This window comes from Nyctereutes procyonoides, unplaced genomic scaffold (genome assembly GCF_905146905.1).
Source record: "Nyctereutes procyonoides isolate TBG_1078 unplaced genomic scaffold, NYPRO_anot_genome, whole genome shotgun sequence".
Lineage (NCBI taxonomy): Eukaryota > Metazoa > Chordata > Mammalia > Carnivora > Canidae > Nyctereutes > Nyctereutes procyonoides.
Window position 1 is genome coordinate 4634031 of NW_026575160.1, and position 21927 is coordinate 4655957.

Below are 21927 nucleotides of genomic sequence, written 5' to 3' on the forward strand. Positions count from 1 at the left end.
CAGGGCTATCTGCAGAAACTAGCATAGCACCTACCCCTAACTTGCTTATGCCAAACTCTAACCCTGTGCTCCAGGAGACCTACCCTTCCCAGTCCCACTTGCCTCAATCCTAGCACAGTGGGACCCCTCCCCTGAAGACAAACCTAATCCATGCTCAGACCCCATCTCCCAACTTGGGAGTTTTGTAGAGCCTTGGTTCTGGAAGTGGTAGAGACAGATCTCATCACAAGCTGACCAGAGCACACCTACGTAAAACACACCACATTCAGGCCAGGGACCAACCCTGCCCACAGCAAAGAGAGCCTCTGCAGATGACTGGCCTGAAAGATAAAGGAGCCAGGACAAAACAGTGGAGTGAACATAATACACACTGGAGACATTCCTAAAACACTAGGCCCTGGGGGACAGGGAACACTGCACTTAAGTGCACTCCAGGACCTCTTCTTCATAAAGTCATTATCCTCAAGAACAGGAGCTACACCTGAATTTCCTAACACAGAGAAACAGGCATAGAGACTTAGACAAAATGAGAAGACATAAAAATTTCTCCCAAATAAAAGAACAAAGTAAGGCCATGGCCAGTTCTAAAGGCAATAGGTATGTCACGTGCTTGGTGGAGTATTTAAAGAAGGATCATAAGGATTATCACTAGACTTAAAAAAAAAAAAACAGTGGAAAACTTAAGTGAGACACTTCACAAACAGATAACAAGGGGACACCTGGGTGGCTCAATGGTTGAGCATCTGCCTTCAGCTCAGGTCACATTCCCAGAGTCCGGGGATCAAGTCCCACATCAGGCTCCCCACAAGAAGCCTGCTTCTCGCTCTGCCTATGGCTCTGCCTGTGTGTGTGTGTGTGTGTATGTGTGTGTGTCTCATGAATAAGTAAAATCTTTTTTTTTTAAAGGGATAAGGAGTAACAGCAGAGATAAAAGGTTCAATACATGAAATGAACAAATTAATGAACCAGAAGACAGTAATGGAAAGTAATCAAGCTGAACAAAACAGGGAAAAAGAATTTTGTAATATAAGAATAGACTTAAAGAACTCAGTGACTCCATCAAATATAATCACATCTATATTACAGGAGTCCAAGAAGAAAAAGAGAGAGAACAAGGGGCAGAAAAATTATTTGAGGAAATAACTAAAAACTTCCTTAGTCTGAAGAATGTAACAGATATCCAGATGCAGGATGTACAGATAACCCCCAACAAAATGAACAAAAGCAGATGCATACCAAGACATATTGTAATGAAATTGGCAAAAGATAATGATAAAGAAAAAAATTAAAATCAGCAGGACAAAAGACAGTAACATACAAGGGAAAAGCCATAGGTCTATTAGGGAATTTTTCTGCAGAAACTTTTAAGTTGAGAAGGTACTGGAATGATATATTGAGAAAAATCTGTAGCCAAGAATACTCTATCCAGCAAGGCTATCATTCAGAATAGAAAAAAAATAAATAAATAAAGACAAACTAAAGAACCTCATCACTAAACCAGTCCTGCAAGAAATTTTAAAGGGGGCTCTGTGAGAGGAGAGGAGAGACCAAAAGTGACAGTATGAAGGTAGAAAACATGAAGGCAGTAAAAAGGAGTATTTCTAAAAAAAGAAACTCAGTCAAGAAGTTCTCAAAATACAGGGATGTAAAATATGATAACATGTACATAAATATGGGAAGGAAAGTAGCAAAGAATGGGTTCCAAATTAAGCAATCACTAACTTAACATAGACTGCTATATGCAAGAGAGGTTATATACAAGCCTAATGGTAATTATATCAAAAACCACTAATAAATATGCAAATATAGTGAAATAAATTCAAATATATCATTAAAGAAAATAAACATGCCATGAAAGACAAGAAAGGAACAGAGAAAATCTTGAGAAACAACCACAAAACACAAGTAATAAAATAAAAATGAATACATGTCTATCAGTAATACTTTGAATGTAAATGGACCAAATGCTCCAATCAAAAGACACAGAGTGACAAAATGGATTAAAACAGATATATTCCAAACATTGCATCCTAAAACAGCAGAATATGCATTCAAGTACACATGGAACGTTTTCCAGAACAGATCACATACTAGGCCACAAAACAAGCCTTGACAAATTCAAGAAGATTTAAGTCATACCATGCATCTTTTCTGACCACAACACTAGGAAACTAGAAGTTAACTACAAGAGAAAAACCAGGGAAGACCACAATACGTGGAGGTTAAATAACATGCTGCTAAACAATGAATGGGTCAACAGAGAAATAAAAGAAGAAATTAAAAAGTACATGGCAACAAATGAAAATGAAAACACAATGGTCCAAAACCTTTGGGATGCGGAACCAGTTATAAGAGTGAAGTATATAGCAATACGAGCCTACTTCAAGAAGCAAGAAAAATCTCAAAAAGCCTAGCATTACATCTAAAGAAGCTAGAAAAAGAATAACAAGCAAAACCTAATGCCAGCAGAAGGAAATAAATAATAAAATTTAGAGAAGAAATAAATGATATAGAAAATTTGAAAATTTTTAAAAAATAGAAGAGATCAATAAAACCAAGAGCTGTTTCTTTGAAAGAAATCAATAAAATTGGTAATTCTCTAGCCAGACTTATCAAGGAAAAAAAAAAAAAGACTCAATATCACAAATGAGCAAAGAAATAGCAACCAACACCACAGAAATATGAATAATTACAAGAGAATATTATGAAAACCTATATGCCAACAAATTAGATGGCCAGGAAGAAATAGATAATTTTCTGGAAACATACAAGCTACCAAAACTGAAAAAAGAAGAAATAGAAAATTTGAACAGACTGATAACCAGCAAAGAAATTCAATCAGTATTGAAAAAAAAAACTCCCAAGAAATAAAAGTTCAGAACCAGATGGCTTCCCCGGCAAACTCTACCAAATATTTAAAGAAAAGTTAATATCTATTCTTCTTAAACCATCTGAATAGATAGAAAAGGAAAGAAAACTTCCTAATTCATTCTATGAGGCCAGCATTTTCTTGACATAAAAACCAGATGAAGAAACCACTTAAAAAGGGAACTACAGACCAATATCCCTGCTGAACATAGAAACAAAAATCCTCAAGAAAATGCTAGCAAAGAATCCAACAATACTTTAAAAATATCATTCACGGGGATCCCTGGGTGGCGCAGCGGTTTGGCGCCTGCCTTTGGCCCAGGGCGCGATCCTGGAGACCCGGGATCGAATCCCATATCGGGCTCCCGGTGCATGGAGCCTGCTTCTCCCTCTGCCTGTGTCTCTGCCTCTCTCTCTCTCTCTCTGTGACTATCATAAAAATAAAAAAAAATAAAAAAAATAAAAAAATAAAAATAAAAAAATATCATTCACTATGATTAAGGGGTATTTATTTCTGGGTTGTAATGGTGGTTTAATATCCATAAATCAATAAATGTGATACATCACATCAATAGGAGAAAGGATAAGAACCTAGTCATCATTTCAATAGATGCAGAAAAAGCATAAAAAATAGGCTTAGAGGGAACATACCTCAACATAATAAAGCCATTTATGAAAGAAAAACTCACACCCAACATCATCCTTTGATGGTGAAAAACCAAGCTTTACCCCCAACATTGGGAATAAGACAAGGCTGTCCACTCTCATGACTTTTATTCAACATGGTACCAGAAATCCTAGCCTCAGCAATCAAACAAAAAGAAAGAAAAGGAATTAAACCGGTAATGAAGTAGAACTTTCACTATTTGCAGATGACATGATACAACTATATATTCAGAAAACCCTAAAAACTCCCCACAAAAACTGCTAGAACTGATAAATGAATTCAGTAAAGTTGAAGGATACAAAAAAATCAATGCTGCGTTTCTATACATCAATAATGAAACAGCAGAAAGAGAAATTTAAAACAAAATCCAATTTATAATTCCTCCCAAAATAATAAGATACATAGGAAATAAACCTAGCTAAAGAGGTAAAAGACCTGTATTCTGAAAACTTTAAAACACAGATGAAAGAAATTCAAGATGACACAAATGGAAAGACATTCCATGTTCATGGTTTGGAAGAGCAAATATTGTTAAAATGTCTACCTTACCCAAAGCAATGTACATATTTAATGCAATTCCTATCAAAATACCAGCAGTGTTTTTCACAGAACTGGAACAGATAAATCTCAAGTTTGTATGGAGCTGCAAAAGACCCTAAATAGACAGCGCAATCTTGAAAAAGAAAAGCAAATATGGAGGTATCACAATTCCAAACTTCAAGTTATATTACAAACTTGTAGTAATCAAAAAAGTTTGGTCCTGGCACAAAAAGAGACACATACTTCAACAGAATGAAATGGAAAACCCAGAAATAAAGCCTTGACTATATGCTCAACTAATCTCCAATATAGCAGGAAAGAATATTCAAGGGGGAAAAGACAGTTTTTTCAAAAACGATGTTGGGAAAACTGGACATCAATGTGCACAAGAATGAAACTAAACCACTTTCTTCCACCATTAGCAAAAAATACATTCAAAACAGATCAAAGACATAAATATAAGACCTAAAACCATAAAAATCCTAGAAAAGAACACAGGCACTGACCTCTTTGACATCAACTATAACAACTTTTCCCTGGACATATTTTCCTGAGAGGCAAGGGAAACAAAAACAAAAATAAACTATTGGGACTTCATGAAAATAAAAAGCTTTTCACAGTGAAGAAAACCATCAAACCAAACAAAAAGTCTACCCATGGAATGGGAGAAGGTATTTGCAAAATGACATATCTGATAAATGGTTACTATTCAAAATATATAAAGAACTTATAAAACAACCAAAAAATAAATAATGCAATGTAAAAATGGGCAAAAGACATGAACGTACATTTCTGTAAAGACAACATTCAAGTGGCCAACAGACACATGAAAAAATGTTCAATATTGCTCATTATCAAGGAAATGCAAACCAAAACTATAATGAGGTATCATCTCACATCTGCCAGAATGGCTAAAATCAACAGCACAAGAAATACCAAGTATTGGCGAGGATGTGGAGAAAGGGGAACCCCACTTGCCCTGTTGAGGGGAATGCAAACTGGTACAGCCACTCTGGGAAACAGTATGGAGGTTCTTTAAAAGTTAAAAATAGAACTTTCCTATGATTCAGCAATGGCATTAGTGGGTATTTAGGCAAAGAGTCCAAAAACACTAATCCAAAGATACATGCACACCCATGTTTACAGCAGCATTATCCTCAATTGCCAAACTAGGGAAACAGCCCAAGGGTCTGTCCATTGACGAATGCATAAAGATGTGGTATATACACAATGGAATATTATTTGGCCATAAAAAATGAAATCTTGCCATTTGCAAGGACAAGAATGGAGCTAGAGGGTATAATGCTAATCAAAACAAGACAGAGAAAGACAAATATGATATGATTTCACTCATATGTAGAATTTAAGAACCAAAACAAATGAACAAAGGCAGAAAAGAAAAGAGACAAACCAAGAAACAGATTTTTAATTAAAAAGAACTGTGGTTATGTGATTACTAGAGGGGAGGGGGTGGGGGGATGGGTGAAATAGGTGATGGGGATTAAGGGGTGCACTTGCCATGATGAGCACCAGATGACATATGAAGTATACAATCACTATAATGGACACTTGAAACCAATATTATACTGTAAGTTTGCTGGAATTTTAATAAAAACTTAAAAAAGCTTTGTTTAACCACATAGTAAATTTGTGATTAACTGTACCTTTTTCTTTTCTTTTTTAAAGATTTCATTTATTTATTCATGAGAGACACAGAAAGAGAGAGGCAGAAACACAGGCAGAGGGAGAAGCAGGCTCCATGCAGGGAGCCTGATGTGGGACTCGATTCCAGGTCTCCAGGATCATGCCCTGGGCTGAAGGGGGCGCTAAACTGCTGAGCCACCCGGGCTGCCCAATTGTACCTTTTTCAATGCAGACAACTGTGTCAACAAATATAAGACTACTTTATATACACATTTCCTAGTATCAAATACTTGACTGTAGATGGAAATCCATTTAAGTATACTGATCCTAGAATAAATTAAGCTTCAAAATAAGACATCTAAAAACACAAAAATAGAAGTCAGAGTTTTATACTTGCTGGAAACCACAATTTTGGGATTTTAGTCAAACGCTTGCCTAAAGTTAGTTACATCAAAATCTTCATACTCAACAAAGATATGGACTCAAACATTAAGATACACCAAAACACACTTGCTATTCCAGTGACAAGTAAACTTGCGAGAACAAAATGCACTTGCAAGACATGACATTCATCAAGGAAATGCTTTATAGAGCCTGAAAATATATAAACGAGACATTACTTTCATGAAAATATAATTTGTTGAACAGCAATAATTGGCATTCAAGTGAAAAAGCAGCACAGAAAGGACGACTTACAGAATACTAACACTCAGATCACAAGATGAAAAAAAGCTTCATCCCGGAAAAGGAAAAACTGCTATTTCTAGTTAAGTATTCAACCACCAAAATTAACATCTACCAAAACTAAACAGTAACTAAACCATCATTGTGAAATCATGACTTGGAGCTTTAATTTTTACTCATTCTCTGGGCATGTCTAGAAACCTGCTATCTCAATATTCTGTTTTTCTCACACTCTCTGGAACTCTCTAGAAGATGCTACTGTGTGTTTAGCACAGCACTGTAAGAGAATATGTCCAGTCGCAACTGTGTGCTCACTCTTCATCGGGCCAGCTGAAGATGCAGTTTTAAACCAACAGAATCAGAACTGGGTAGGCTGAATTTTATAAACTATTTGCTGTACTGAATAAAAGAGCACTAATGAATCTAGTATCCACTACAGCAGTCAGCTTGAGCAGCTCATGACTCAGAGATGCCAAGTGGCCATGCCCGTGCCCCAGAGTGAAGTCAGACTTCAAGAGACCTAGGTTTAAATTGTGCATCTTGCTCTTAACTGTATGACCAAGAGAAAAGTAATGAATCTAAACCAGAGTTTACCCATCTTCAAAATGGAAGTAGTATTATGTCTGTTACAATATTACAGTAAAAAAAAAAAAAGGAGGTAACATACTTAAAAACAACTGGCTTGAGTGCCATGTGCTCAAATCCTGGTTTTGAACTTTGACAAAAGTGTATACACCCAATTTCATATCATCTTTGAGAAAAATATATATAAATACATATGTTATATATATATATAATGTATATATAATGTAGAGACAGATACACTGGATCTCAGTATTCATCTATTAGAAGTAAAGTAGTATGGTAGGAGAAAAGAGTCACCTATCCCATAATTTTTCAATTCTATGGGGAAAAAATGCAGCTGTACCCTTTAACATATGACTCTATTCAATTAAATTCACTGTTAGAGAGGAGATAAAAAAACAAAAAACAAAAAAAAACCCCGAGACATATCCTCTCACCTTCAATGAATCAATCTAAAAGAGGTTCACACCAAGTTATGGGCAATGCTGAAATCCAATGTCTTTCAATAGAAAATTCAGTAATTGTTTTCATATATAAACTTGGTGGTAAACATCAGACCTAAAGTTGGACTAGAAGGCTCCATAGTCTTTATGATTTCTTTTAAAGATTTTATTTATTCATGACAGACACAGAGAGAGAGAGAGAGAGAGGCAGAGACACAGGCAGAGGGAGAAGCGGGCTCCATGCAGGGAGCCCAATGTGGGACCCGATCCCGGGTCTCCAGGATCACACCCCAGGCTGAAGGCAGCGCTAAACTGCTGGGCCACCGGGGCTGCCCAATAGTCTTTATTCTTATACTGAATGTAACCATTCATGCTTTATCATTTTCATTATGTTGCAAGGTCCTTAATCCCACTAGTGAGTGACTTAATACATTATCTACTGCATTAACTTCTGAAGATATAAATACTCCAAATTTGAAAACACATGTAGTTCAAGGATATCAGAGAAGGCAATGTGAACAATCTCTGCTTAAGGAAAAAAGATAATAGCTGTAAAAAGAGGTAAACTTCCAAAGACAGAAACTTGTAGTTAAGAATGTATTTTCTATCCTTCTTAAATCAATAATTGCTTAGAACCCTTGATTATCCTATAACATGGACACGGTGACATGACCTACATCCTTAAGTAGTTGGAAAAACACAAGATGACACACATAAAATGCTTTAAACTTTGTCTTACACAAACTGAGTACCCAATAAAATACTGTGTTGTAGTAGTGCCTAGAAAGATACTTTGAACATTCACTAGAGACAGGCAAATAGGTGAATTTGTAACTCGGATCATCTGCTATATATCTTATTTTATTTTGCAATTTTATTTTTTAAAAATCCAAGGGTATTCATTTGCCTATGCCCAGCATTATTTCTCCTATCAGGCCTCAGAGAGAGTATTAGTGCAAATCGTAAGGGCAGGTAGCAATCCCAGGTAAGCAAAAAGCATCTGGGCTGATGAACACAGTAAGAGCTCTTAATGCAATAAAAATATTATCTAAAAAGAAATGACCTACTAAGACTCAAAAACAGCCTACAGGGGTGCTCCCATAATTTAACATACAAACCAATTAGCCAGAGTTTTTGCTAAAAATGCATATTCTGATTTAATGTGGCGGGTGGGGGGCACACATCCTGCATTCAGGTTCTCAGGTAATCACAATGCTGCTGATCTGGAGGCCCCACTCCAAAAGAGGAGAAGCCAGAGAGGAGTGGCCCTCAAAGTTTATGAGCAACATCACAATCTCCTAGGAAGTTACTAGAAATGCAAACCTTAACAGCATAAGGAAATTTTTTGAGATTATTGATTAGCTGTTTACATGCAGGCAGATTACTTTCCCTGAGAATAAAATAACATTTTGTAAGTAAATTAAAAATAAAAATACCACACTAAAACATGTTACAGAAGAAAACAACAGTCTCTCTCTGTATACAATTTTCAAAACTGTACTCACTATAGTAACACTTCAAATGTAGGCTTTTGCATTATAAGAAGCCTGCTCTGATACACTGTAGGCAAATATAATGTGTACAGTCTTCAGAAGGACCACTTACCAACTACTCACAGGTTAAGTCAGGTCCACTGTACCTACCTAACAAAGGTATGTGTGTGTCAGGAAATCAGACTAGTTTTCTATTTCCTCGTACTGAGAACATAACCAACCACATTATGGTTTAGTCAACTGCTCCACAGTAATGTTTACACAATGCCTGGCTGATGTGTAAATACATGTCGACATTTTGATTTATAGCTAGAGACGATCTGTTTATGTACACAGATACACAGACCTATAAATTATGGTACATTAATGGTTTGCAATGCAATATTCTTGGGTGCAAAAACCTTGAGGGCTAACTACAAGTATACAATGTCATGACCAGAGAGAAGATTTCAGTTTTGTCAATGCGAAGGCAATTGATTATTCAAAATATGAGGGAAAACCTATCTAACAAACTTAGGCATTCAGAGTTGAGATTAGCATTTTCTTCAACTCCTGATTCTGAATTACAACTTCACCTCTCTGTCAAAACCTAAGCACACAGATCTATTCTTCATCAATTTCGAAGGTGTCAGTAACAGATGGTGAAGCCCCACACTTGCTTCAGGATCGGCACTGTCATTTTTGCCAGAACCACAAGTTTTAACAGTGTTTCTGTGGGACACATCTTTGATGTAGCATCAGGAGGAAGGGAGGGAGGAAGGAATGCAGAGTGCTCCTGGCATCTAGAGCAAAGCATGCTGCTCAACAATCTGCAGTGGTCAAAACAATCTTGAAAATGAAGAATTACCTGGACTAAGAAGATACCCAGGCTGCTGAGATTCAGAAACCCTGAATGAAATGACGGAGGCTGTAAAGATAGGGAATCAATGTCCCTGTGTGTCATCATTACATTCCTAGTACAGTGTTCAGCACAACAACAAATATTTGTTGATTATTAAATAAACTACCTCTATGTAGCTGTGAGGCCTAGAGATGAAAAACAACGATAAAGGGATTATTACACATGTTGTATCTAAATTACAAAACAAAACTGCAATCATTGTCAAAACTGAAAAGGAATTTAACAAATCGTTTAGTCAGATTTCTATACTTTGGAGGAAATATCTCAATATGAAAGATGCTATATAATGGACTGATATGGCAGTGTTATGGGGGTGGGGGGAGCAGGCCTCTGAGTAAAAATAAATATCTAAAATTTATTAAAGTCAGTTTTTACTTCTAAATAGTGTTAAGGTCCTATATTTTTCTTAAATTAAGTATTTCCTTTATAAAAATTAAAACCAACATGACATAACTAGTAAGTGATATTTCACAAGCAGGAAATGTAATTATTTTCCAAAAAACAAATCAGAGACCTCTGTGGCCTACAGGCATTTATGCTTCTGAGAATTCTGGGATTTAAAATGTCATGAGAAATTCTAAACTGGCTTACATTTTTGAAACACAGGAACTGACAGTCACAAGGCCAAACATACCCTTAATAATCGATTCAGCTGCATACAGATCTCGTTTGTAGGTCACCTAAAGGACAAACAAACCTCATTAGACTTAACAGAGCAGGAAGGAATGTGAGAGCAATAAAATTATGCCCCAACGGAAACAATTTATTTTGGAAAAACTGTAAACACGTAGTACTGACAATTTCTAAATTATAACAACAATACTAAGTTCAGAAAAATATATTCTGTTTCTGCAAATTGCTGAATACTGGTTTTTGGATCTTTAAATTGAGGTCTTATGTGGCAGTGGTTATCAAAATCTTATTAATATGAGTAAACTATTATTTCAAAGATGACGTGGTAATGTTCAAAAAGAAAGTACTAGCACTACTAGTTATCAATGCTTAATAGTAGTTTTATGTCATAAGGAAGGAAGGAGTATGTGTAACAAAAATCACTAAAACATATTTTTAGTTGAAATGAGGGAATTCTCAAGGATTAATTCACATCAAGGGAGACTTCCTTCTGAACTGAAGGAAGCAGATAATCTTTATGTAGATAAAGCTCACCTTTTAAGTTTTTTATTAATATGTGGATCTGACAGAGACGATGGTAGCTTTGTGTACGTAAGAACAAACATTAGCTTCCCTGACGAACGCACATCCTCCTTCTAACTGTAACCTGCCATAATCCTAGCGCAGAGATTTCCCAGAACATATCCTATGAGCTCAAGCACAGAATATGTCAGATGTGTGGCAGCGCAGAACGAGTTATGTCAGAACTGAAAAACCTAGAAGATAATGCACTATATTAATAAGTACTATAAGCTTAGGAGTTTGTTCATCATCAAAGTGCTGAGATGATTATGTGGAAGAGTACTTACCAAGGGAGTACTTCTCTGTGTCTATAATTCATATTTTTTTCCTTCAGACTATCTCATAACTAGACTTGAACAAAAACTTTGTTCAGCTTAAGTTGCTCAGGGCACTTCTAACCAAAAAGATCCCCCTGCTATGCCTTTATCTTGGCAGGTAAAACCTGCTGCAAAACATTATCCTATAACCCACAATTAAAGTAGTAGCTAACACATAAGATAGAAAATTGGGGTGCCTGGGTGGCTCAGTCAGGTAAGTGTCTGAGTCTTGGTTTCAGCTCAGATCATGATATCAAGGTCATCTCTCTTTCCCACACCCCTCTGCCCCTTCCTCACATGCTCTCTCTCAAATAGATAAACCTTTTAAAAGATGTTAGACAGAAAATCGCTTGAGCCTTTAAGTATTAAGTCAAATATGAAATTATTATATTATTGATAAAACAAGCACATGCAAACCAAAACTAGTACTATAGTTACTAATCCACAATTAGATTCCAGTATCTGGGCAGAAAATAGAAAACAGACATTTAAAGGTCCATGCTACATATTTACCAAATTAAATAATATGCTGATCTCATTCATTCATTCAACAAATATTTATCTGATAACTACTGTGTTCTAGGTCCTGTTCTAAGTTTGGGGAATATAGCTATGAAAAGAATAAGCAAAATTCCTTAACCTGTGAGAACAGTATTTTGACAAATTTTCCTGAAAGAATTCCATTAGGTAAGTTTTTCTTCTGTTTCCTTGAAAACCTAAAGTTAACTAGGTAACTGAAATCAGGCTTCAGTATTTGTAATTCAAATGAGAAAATAGTGTTTTTCTTTAATGATTTTCTGCTGTGTAGGGTAAACTCAGAACTGAAATAGGAAGAGATCTAATTACCATTATTCATTTATATTCCTTCTGGCTTTAAGGAGTAAAACCACATTCAAAATTAAAATACAGGAACTGTGAAAGTATCTTATGCTCCCCCCCCGCCCCCCAGAGATCTTAATGATGAATTTAAGTTAAAAAATTGGTCTCGAATCCTAAAATCTCTTTTCCAGCATTCTTGAAAGACTTACCAGTTTTTTTTAAGACTTACCAGCTTTGCATTGCAATCAATCTTAGTAAGATACATATTTGTATCACCTAACGGCCTTTTCTCTACTGTTATTAAATCATTTACTGAATAAACAAGACAGACTCCTAAATTTCCATTGGTCTACTGTTTCTTGTAGGCTGTGGATACCTACTATACACAGATATAAGCTTTTTTATTGTTTACTAATATCTTCTATATAAAGCCTTATTCACTACTTCAACTCCACCTCTCACAAAACAGATTTAATGAAAATAAAGTACAAAATGTTTCTCACAAACTGGTAAAGTCCTGCATTTAAAAATAGCTGAATTTTTTTTCTAATTGAAACAGTTAACTTCAAAGAGAACAGTACTGGAAAATGTTGCAATTGTAAATTGATGAGTTACACTTTTTCTGTCAAACTTTTACAGGAATATGGGTTGCCCTCTCATTTTTTTTTTAATTTTCAAAAGTTTATTAAATGAGTTTTGAAGTTGATTTCCTTCTGTCTGCATGATCTGTAGCTTTCTTTTGACCTTGCACAATACATTATGAAAATTAGTTACTTTAAAAGAAAAAAAATATCAACCCTTTAGTGATGGAATGGAGCCCTCAATCCTCTGATTCACTCATTTTCATGCTGCTTGCTCAGTAGAGACTCAGAAGCCACCTAAAGACCAGGGCTCAGGGGCTCAGGGCCTCATGTCCTCACCTAGTCAAGCTCAATTTTTGTCTCTTTTCTTTGTGCTTCTGTGCAATATTTCATCTGAGTCAGGTATGTAACGAAAAGAGAAAAAATATTCAATAGAAGAGAAACCTAAAACTCAGAGCCAGAGCAACAGCCTTCTGACACGGAGCCCAGGCTTATCCTCAGCTACCTCAAGGTGGATTCTACAGGACACTAATCGCACCTACTTGTGTCACTCTGTGTTGACACTCAATAGAGTAAATTAGACTTTTCAGAGTCTAGTTCAGTTGGCCACCATCTTAATGTGAATCAGAACACTTAATCCCCTCTTTCATATCTTTTAACTCATAAGAAAATGAGTATGTAGCTCCAATAATCAGAAGTCAGAGAATTCTAAATTTTTAAAAATACATTATAAGACACAAATTCAGATTTAGTGATTTATTTTTTTCCATTTCATCAATTAGGTCTATCCCGAAAATATTTCTTTCTTTAGACTAGATGACTAAATGAAAATCTCTAAAAAGAAAATGGTCACCACTTTTTTGAGATTAAAAAGAAGTGAGACTATTTTGTTCTAAAAAAAAAAAAAAAAACAAAAAAACAGTACCTCTCATCAAAAGAATTCCTGAAAAGTCAGTTATTTCAATAATATGTGATGACTCAAACACTTCAGAAACTCCTCCTAACAAGTATTTTCAGACAATGGAACACAGTTAAATTTCTTCAATACCTGGTTATAAATCTTTTATGCTTTAAGGAGAGTGGTAACATTTAGAAACAAAAAGCCTGTTCAATTAGTTCTATATAGTAAGTGAGCAAGTATTTAAGTATATCGGGACAAATATATGGTACAATTATCAATTAAAGGAATGGAAGTTTTTATGTCCACTAGATGAAATTTTGTCAAGTAACAGTGTGCTCACTAAGGCCTGGCAAGGCACCACCACTCAGGGAAAGCATGAGAGCCAATTCCTATCCCAGAGATCAATCCTGTTTGCCTCTGTGATTGGTTCGTCTTTATCATGGGGAGTGGGGAATGTCCTCTACCCTACATGGTGATTTAGAGCAATTAATGTTTCCTCCAGGCCCCAAAGGAGACACTGCAAGAGGGGTGATATAACTCTGAACATTTACTTCTACAAAAAAGTATGTAAAATACAAAATAACTCTCCTGGGATTTCTGGTGGCAGTTCAAATAGTCCTACATGCAAGGCCTGAGACATTTCTAGGCATTGCTCACACCACTGCCCAGGTGAACTCCCTGATTTCTGAGGGGTAGGGGAAGGTATTCTGGATTTGTGTTTTAGAATCCTCCTTTGCTTACTTTATACAAAGTATAAAGTAGTAAAATGCTGCCTGAAATGCATTTTTCACCATTTCAGGATTTATCAATCATATGCCAGCCACCTGAGTTCAGTATCAGTTTCAGCCTCATTGTACTAAACCTTTTTTTCTGATTCAAATTTTTTTTTTTTTATTTTTATTTTATGATAGTCACAGAAAGAGAGAGAGAGGCAGAGACACAGGCAGAGGGAGAAGCAGGCTCCATGCACCGGGAGCCCGATATGGGATTCGATCCCGGGTCTCCAGGATCGCGCCCTGGGCCAAAGGCAGGCGCCAAACCGCTGCGCCACCCAGGGATCCCCCTGATTCAAATTTTTAAAAACGGTAGCACTTTTGGTTTTAGTATAGAATTAGAACACTAATTTTTAGTGTAGATTCCATTGCTTTGGTTTCAACAGAAAATGAAAAACTCTTTTATCCATACAAAATGTCAAGATCACAAAATTAAATGAGAAGCCTATACTGAAGACAATTCAATGTCATGAAGAAGCTCAAGAGGACTAGAGCAATAGCTAGGAAAGCATCAGAAGAAAATAAAAGGGTGATAGGAACAGACAATGACGAGACAGGATGCAGGAAGAGTAAACAGGAACCCTGAAACTGCCATACTTGCATCAAAATAATTTCACTTCAATTATCAGAAGAACTACTTAAAAAGACCTCTTAACTGCCATTTGAAGGACTTTTTGCCCAATCCATTGCATTACATGCCCTTTTGGAATCCAAGATCCCATTATTCAAACATTGTAAAGAATGGGGCTCTTCCAACCCTCATCCCTCCCAGTTTGGAAAGCAATACTAGAATGATGATCCCTCAGGGCCTACGTGTGTGGAATGTTTATTAACGTCCTAGGGTTCCTGTAACAAAGAACCACAAATTGGGTGGCTTCACATTTACTCTCTCACACTACTGGAGGCTAAAATCTCAAATCCAGGTGTCAGCAGGACCATGTGGTATCTGAAGACTATCTATAAAAGAACACTTCCTGGCCTCTTCCTACTTTTCTGTGCTTGCCAGCCATCCTTGGCTTTCCTTTGCTTGTAGACGCAACACCATAGTCCCTGCCTCCATCCTCCCTGGCATTCTCCCTTCATCTCTCTCCCTCCTGCTATTCTTCTATGTTGAGTTCAGGGCCTATGCTATGCCAGTATGACCTCAACTGAACTTGACCAGACATGTAAAGACACTTCAAATAATGCCTCATTCCCAAGGGCCAGAGTTAGAACTCAAACAAACCTTGATAGGAGGTACAATTCAAACCACAAGGGCATTATAAAATGATTCACCAGGGAAATGAGGAGAAGCACCGGGAAACCAATCCCTGTTTAGTGCACGGACACTTGGTGCCCATGAAAGAGAAGCAGAACACCGGGATGTGAGAACTAATATCGTGTTGTTTGAGAAAGCAGTAAAATAGGAGATTTCACTAAAGAAAATCTAGAACAAAATCTAAATAAATTTGTGAGGAACAAATGGAAAATTTCAAGAGTAGTGTGTTACTTTCCTCTTATCTACAGGTCTCAGGGTGCTTGATAATTTTCAAAAAGGCTCTGAACACCCACAGACATAAATCACCACACACCCTAAGACAACAAAATGAGGCCAGAGTGTTAAATGAATGTGTTAAGAACAATAAAACTTGTGAGTTTCCACTTAGTTCTCCTCTTTCCTGAAAATCGTCTACCCCACAGTCAAAAGGGGTTGTACAGAGATGTGAGTCAGGATCTGTAACAAAACACCTAGCTGGTGAACACTATAGTCCTCACAATGTGTTTAATATCCTCTGAGCCATAGATAGAAAAGGATACACAAAACAAATAAGATGTTTTCCCTGCTGGGTTGAAGACATTTGGAAATCCTTAAAAGAACAATAATACTACATGAATTTTCTTTACCAGGCAATAGTCCAGACATACCAATATTTGGTAATTTCAGAACATTTTAAGTCTGTTTGAGACGATCTGAGCATGCAGCAAGGAGCATGAGGTTACTGTACAAAATACCTAATGAACTTATAGGGCTTTCTGTTTTGTTTTTAAGTCAATGAGAAAATAGGAGGACTCTTTCCTTAACAGATTTACATGGCTGCTTTCTAAAGATTTCATCCCTTATTCAAAAGCAGCAATACTTCAAAAAATAAAACCACCCTACCCTATTTCAGAATCTACTTTTCAGTTCAATACATTTCTACCTTCAAAACAGAGGAAGGCCACACTGTGAAACACTCCAGTTTCCATGGGAAGCTTTACTAGGGTAGTGCTACAATCACTTTCACTCCCTCAAAAACAAAGTTTGTCATTAGGAGTCAACCTTACTATATTCAAGAGTCCAACTCCTCATTGGGGCCACTAAGTGGGTCCAGTCATCCACCCCACTGAGTCAGAACTATGGCAGATTTTCCTTAACCCAGTTAAGTTGGAGTTGCCACCCCCAAGGCCTAGAACAAAATGTTGCTACTGTGGAAAGGTGAGTTACATCCTCAATCCAATTAAGTTTAAGGCAACAGAATATAAGAATAGAGAGAGAGAGAGAGAAGAAAAAAAATGAGTAAAACCATCTTATCAGCTAAAATGGAATTTGAATAAATTATCTAAAAGTGAATTTTCTGGAAACCAAGACATAGAAACCATACATACTGTGATGCTCAGAAACCCCAGTGAAACTCTTAATGCCTGTAAGGTATACATACATACATACCCTTATTCCTCAAAATACTGTTTCACTCTGAAACCAACCAGTTTTATACTACTCCATTTTCTAAAGCACCTGGGAAGTGTTTAGACTCGTAGAATGTACCTTAGGAATGACTTATAAGCACAGCCAAGATCCAGAACAAAATTCCAACTTCCTTACCTTCCAGAGGTCAGGCGATCCTTCCACAAGTTTGGCATGAACATGACCATACTTCAGAGCCAACTGCAAACACTCAGTTCCAAATTCCAAGTCATAGTCACTACACTGGGCAGAATAAATAAATAAATAAATAAATAAATAAATAAATAAATAAATAAATAAATAAATAAATAAATAAATAAATAAATAAATAAATAAATAGTTTAAATATATTTTTAAGTAAATCACTTTTTAAAAATTTCATAATCAAGCTATAAGGACAACCCCCATGGACATTTATATTAAGATTTTTGCATGCCACAGCTTTGTTTCATTTTATTATTTTACATATCAATGCATGTCTTAAAAATTTATATTTTGATTCTGAACACAAAACATTTCAACATTCCATTATTAGACAAAAACGGAAAGGCTTGAGGCACTTGGGTGACTCAGTCAGTTGAGTGTCTCACTGTTGGTTTCAGCTTAGGTCATGATCTCAGGGTCATGAGATCTAACTCTGCAGTGGGCTCTATGCTCATCAGGGAGTCTGCTTCAGAGTCCCTCTGGCCTTCTCCCTGCTCTTACACATGCATGCACACTCTCTTAAATAAATAAATCTTAAAAGAAAAAAAAATGGGAAGGCCTCTAGTAGATTTAGTTAAGTATAAGCAACATTTTTAAGCATTTTAAGCAAAACCATTAAAATGATCAATGTAATTCAGCTGAACAATACCGTGTGCCTATGATGTCCAAGCCCTGTATTAAGGGCCAGTATTTAAAGATAAAGGAGACATGTATTATGTCCTCAAGAAACTCAAATCTTAGACTGATCTATAACAGACTATGACAGAAGAACACCAGAAGAATATCTACAAGTAGACCAGGAGATAAAATACTTATTTCTGTGTGAAAGCATTAGAAAAGTCCTTTCAGAAGAAATGATCTCTGATTTCATTCTACAGACTGAATAAAATTAGAGAGAGGCAGACCGTTAGGGCAAAAGGTGGCATACAGAGTTTCAGACACCTGACAGATTTGTGTTTTAGACCAAACATACCCAGATAAGAAAGACTGCAGGAAGGCCACAGATATCATCATGGCATTTAGCATAGATTGCCAGTGCTGTTTTGCTGTACTAGAAATTCCAAAATTCTAACTGCAGTGTTTTTGTTAAAGCAATGGACAAGAAAATAGAACCATCAAATGTACATAATCCCAAACTGACTAGAATTGTCTCTCAGCTTAAATCTTCTCTTCTAATATACTATTTAACATCACATATTTCTTAGGCTTTGTAATTTTTTAAAAAGTATTATCAACATTAGTTATATTCAAGTAAGACAAATTTTGTTAAGCCTCTTTTTTTGTACTTCCAACATCTGCATAGACTATTCCAGCAGTACGTAAACTCTATATACAATAAACAGAATGCTTCCTTTAACACGTGGTCAAATCCCAAAGATGACCAGCAATAACTCTCTTGCTCACTCTTTTTAAAGGCAAGATATTTAACACATTTGTGGAAAGCCTTAAAAGTGTTCACAAAGTACATACTGAGAGGAGACCACAGAAACAGGTACTTCCCTGTTAAATGGGGAAAAACCCATTTTAGGGTTTTAGGTGGTGGAAAGAGGTCTTAGGTGGTGGAAAGAGAATTTAGGTCTTAGGTGGTGGAAAGAGAATTACTTGATGCTATACTCCTACCACTCACATGTTGTACCAGCCAAGATGGCAGCAGCCTATAATCTGTAGGAAGTCTATAGGATACCAGTCACTCTTGTATGGGAATGGTAAACAGAAAATTCTGGGTCAAGTATATATGAAACACACATTAGAAAGGGAGGTGAAGGAATCTTGGCAAGAAGAGTTGCATGAATGTGTCATTCGTTATATGAACTACTATTACAACTATTTGTGGGGGTTTTGGTGGTTCAAAAAAGTACATGCTTAATAACCAACTAAATTCTGAATTTCTACATTTCTCAGTAGCACTGATGATTTCTACCTTGTGTAAGATATGCAAAGCTGGAAAAAATGTTCATACCTTAAGAAAAATCATATGAACTACAAAACCCTAACTTCTTCTTGAAGGCATCAGAGCTGAGGTCACAAGATGAACAAACAGCCTTAAATCTAAGAAAAGACATGCCTCACCAAAGGACAGAGAGGATGCCATCACCCATTCACCTATGGTACACAACAAGAAGAGACAGCAGATGCCAGAGAGCAGGAAAGAAGAAACAAACAGATAATTTCAAAATATTGGTAAGTACTGAGTTGGGGGTGATTAGGAGAAGACAGAACCTCTGTGAGTCACATACTCATCATTGCAGGCTCCCCTTCAGCAACCTACTATTACAGGCTCACAAATGGTATATTACTATTTGAAGGTGACTGTGACTACATCTACATTCTAAACTCATGGCCTACACTAAATGTTTTTAAGTTAAAAACAATGGTAAGATAAAATAATTTAAAAATGAGAAATTAATACAAAGGCAGGCAAAAGAAAACAACATATGGAACAAATAAAAAACAACTAGCACAATAGATTTTAAATCAAGAAAGTTAATCAGTGTGTAACTGCTGAAAATTTTTATCTTTATCATCCATCATGGGGATCATAGTGATATCACTGTGTATTACATATACACACTGATGCTAAGAACCCTCTGCCCCCTAAACTTGCAGCCCAAAAGATGTTAAACAATATTCCACACAAGGAGAAGCCCTGAGTATACTGCTGTCAGAGGTCCCCAAATAATGTCCATCTCAGTCATGTTACACTGAAACTCAAAGTCAAAAAGCTCCACCTACAAGTGGAACTACCACCAAGTAGGTAAAACCTACCAAGTCCAGTCTTCAACACATAAACATGAGAAGAAAAGCCAAATTTAACTGAAACCCAAGACTAACGTGAAATTTAAGGTCAAAAAGGTAAAAAATAAAATCTTTTGGAGGAACTCTGCAGTTGAAAAAGAGACCAGGGGATCCCTGGGTGGCTCAGCGGTTTGGCGCCTGCCTTCTGCCCAGGGCCTGATCCTGGGGTCCCGGGATCGAGTCCCGCATCAGGCTCCTGGCATGGAGCCTGCTTCTCCCTCTGACTGTGCCTCTCTCTCTCTCTCTCTCTCTCTCTCTCTCTCTCTCTCTCTCTCTCTATCATGAATAAATAAATAAAATCTTAAAAAAAAAAAAGAAAGAGACCAGCACGAGAAAGTGTTTATTCTCATAAAATAGGATGTTATTTAAAAGGGTGGAAAATAGAGGGGGGGAAAAAGTGACCACAAAGTCCAATATGTTAAAAAAAAAAATCAGAAGAACAAAAAGAGTAGGAGAAAGAACTAAGTATTTCAAAAAAATTACAATAATCAAGAGCATGAGTTTCCAAATTAAAAAGTCTCACGGAATGTAGAAGCTAATGAATGAAAATACTCCAAACCCAATTAACAGCAGCGACAAAAGGTCTCCTAAAAAGCAGGAACCTAAATTTGTTGAGACATAACAGCAACAATGAAAATTAGAGAAACCAAGGAATGGTTCCTCCATTATTTTGAAGATAATGATTCTCAACATAAAACTGTACTTCAAGAAAACTTATTTATCACATGTAAGGATAGAATATAGATTTCTACAAATACTGAAGGTCTCAACAGAAATTTAGTTTCTGCACTCTTTTTCATTCCGAGTTTCTTAGGACTTTTTTTTTTTAGAGCAGTTTTAGGTTCTCAGTGAAGTTGAGTAGAAGGTATGGGTATTTCCCACATATCCCTACCCCACTCCATACTCACAGCTTCCCTCACTATCAAAATTCTACACCAGAGTGGTCCATTTGCTAAAATCGGTGAGCCTACACCAACATATCATTATAACTTCAACACCACAGTTTACACTTGGATTCCCTCACAGTTTTTACTTTTTTTATGAGTTGGCACAAATAAATAACAGTATATATCCATCATTTTGGTATCATAAAAAGTACATTCACTGTATTAAAAATTCTCTGCCTTCCTATTCATCCTACTTCTTGCCTCCAACCCCCGTTAACCATTGGATTTTTTCCTGCTTCCATAGTTTTGCCTTTTTCAGAAATCATTTATTTATACTCCTGTTAAGAGTATGCAGCCTGTTCAGATTGGTTTTTTTTTTTTTAACATAACATCACACATTTAAGTTTCCTCTATGTCTTTCATGTCCTCATAGATCATTTTTTTGCCCTGGATAACATTCCATTTGCTAGATATACCATAATTTACGTATCCATTCACCAAGAAATGGTGCTTCCAAGTTTTGGTAATTATGAAAAAAGCTGGTATAAAACACATGTAGGTTTTTGTGTGAAGATAAGATTTCAACTCATTTGAGTAAATATGAAGAGTGCAATTACTGTATCATATGGTATGTTTAGTTTTGTAAAAAAAACAAAACAGACCTGTCAAATGGATGTGCTATCTTGAACTCTCACTAATGAGAATTCCTGTTATTCCATATCCTCACCAGCATAGGTGTTGGCATTCTAAACTTTGGCCATTTGAATAGATGCATAGGGCTATCTCATTGCTTTAATTTGTGTTTACCTAATGACATGGGGTGTGGAGCATCTTTTTATGTGTTTATATGCCATTTTTGTGTCTTCTTTGATGAGCTACCTATTGAGGTTTTTTACCTTTTTGAGTTTTTCTCTTATTTCTGAATT

At 36.3% G+C, this 21927-nt stretch overlaps 1 protein-coding gene across 1 annotated transcript in view; it reads right to left on the reverse strand.

Moving 5' to 3' along the window:
- CRPPA (CDP-L-ribitol pyrophosphorylase A) overlaps positions 1 to 21927 on the reverse strand; it is a 297138-nt gene that overhangs the window by 179399 nt on the left and 95812 nt on the right. The window contains exons 5-6 of the mRNA XM_055314505.1: positions 17253 to 17357; positions 10460 to 10505 (exon numbers count right to left, since the gene is read on the reverse strand). Coding sequence (XP_055170480.1) covers positions 10460 to 10505; positions 17253 to 17357 — 151 coding nt within the window. The remainder of the gene's footprint in view (positions 1 to 10459; positions 10506 to 17252; positions 17358 to 21927) is intronic.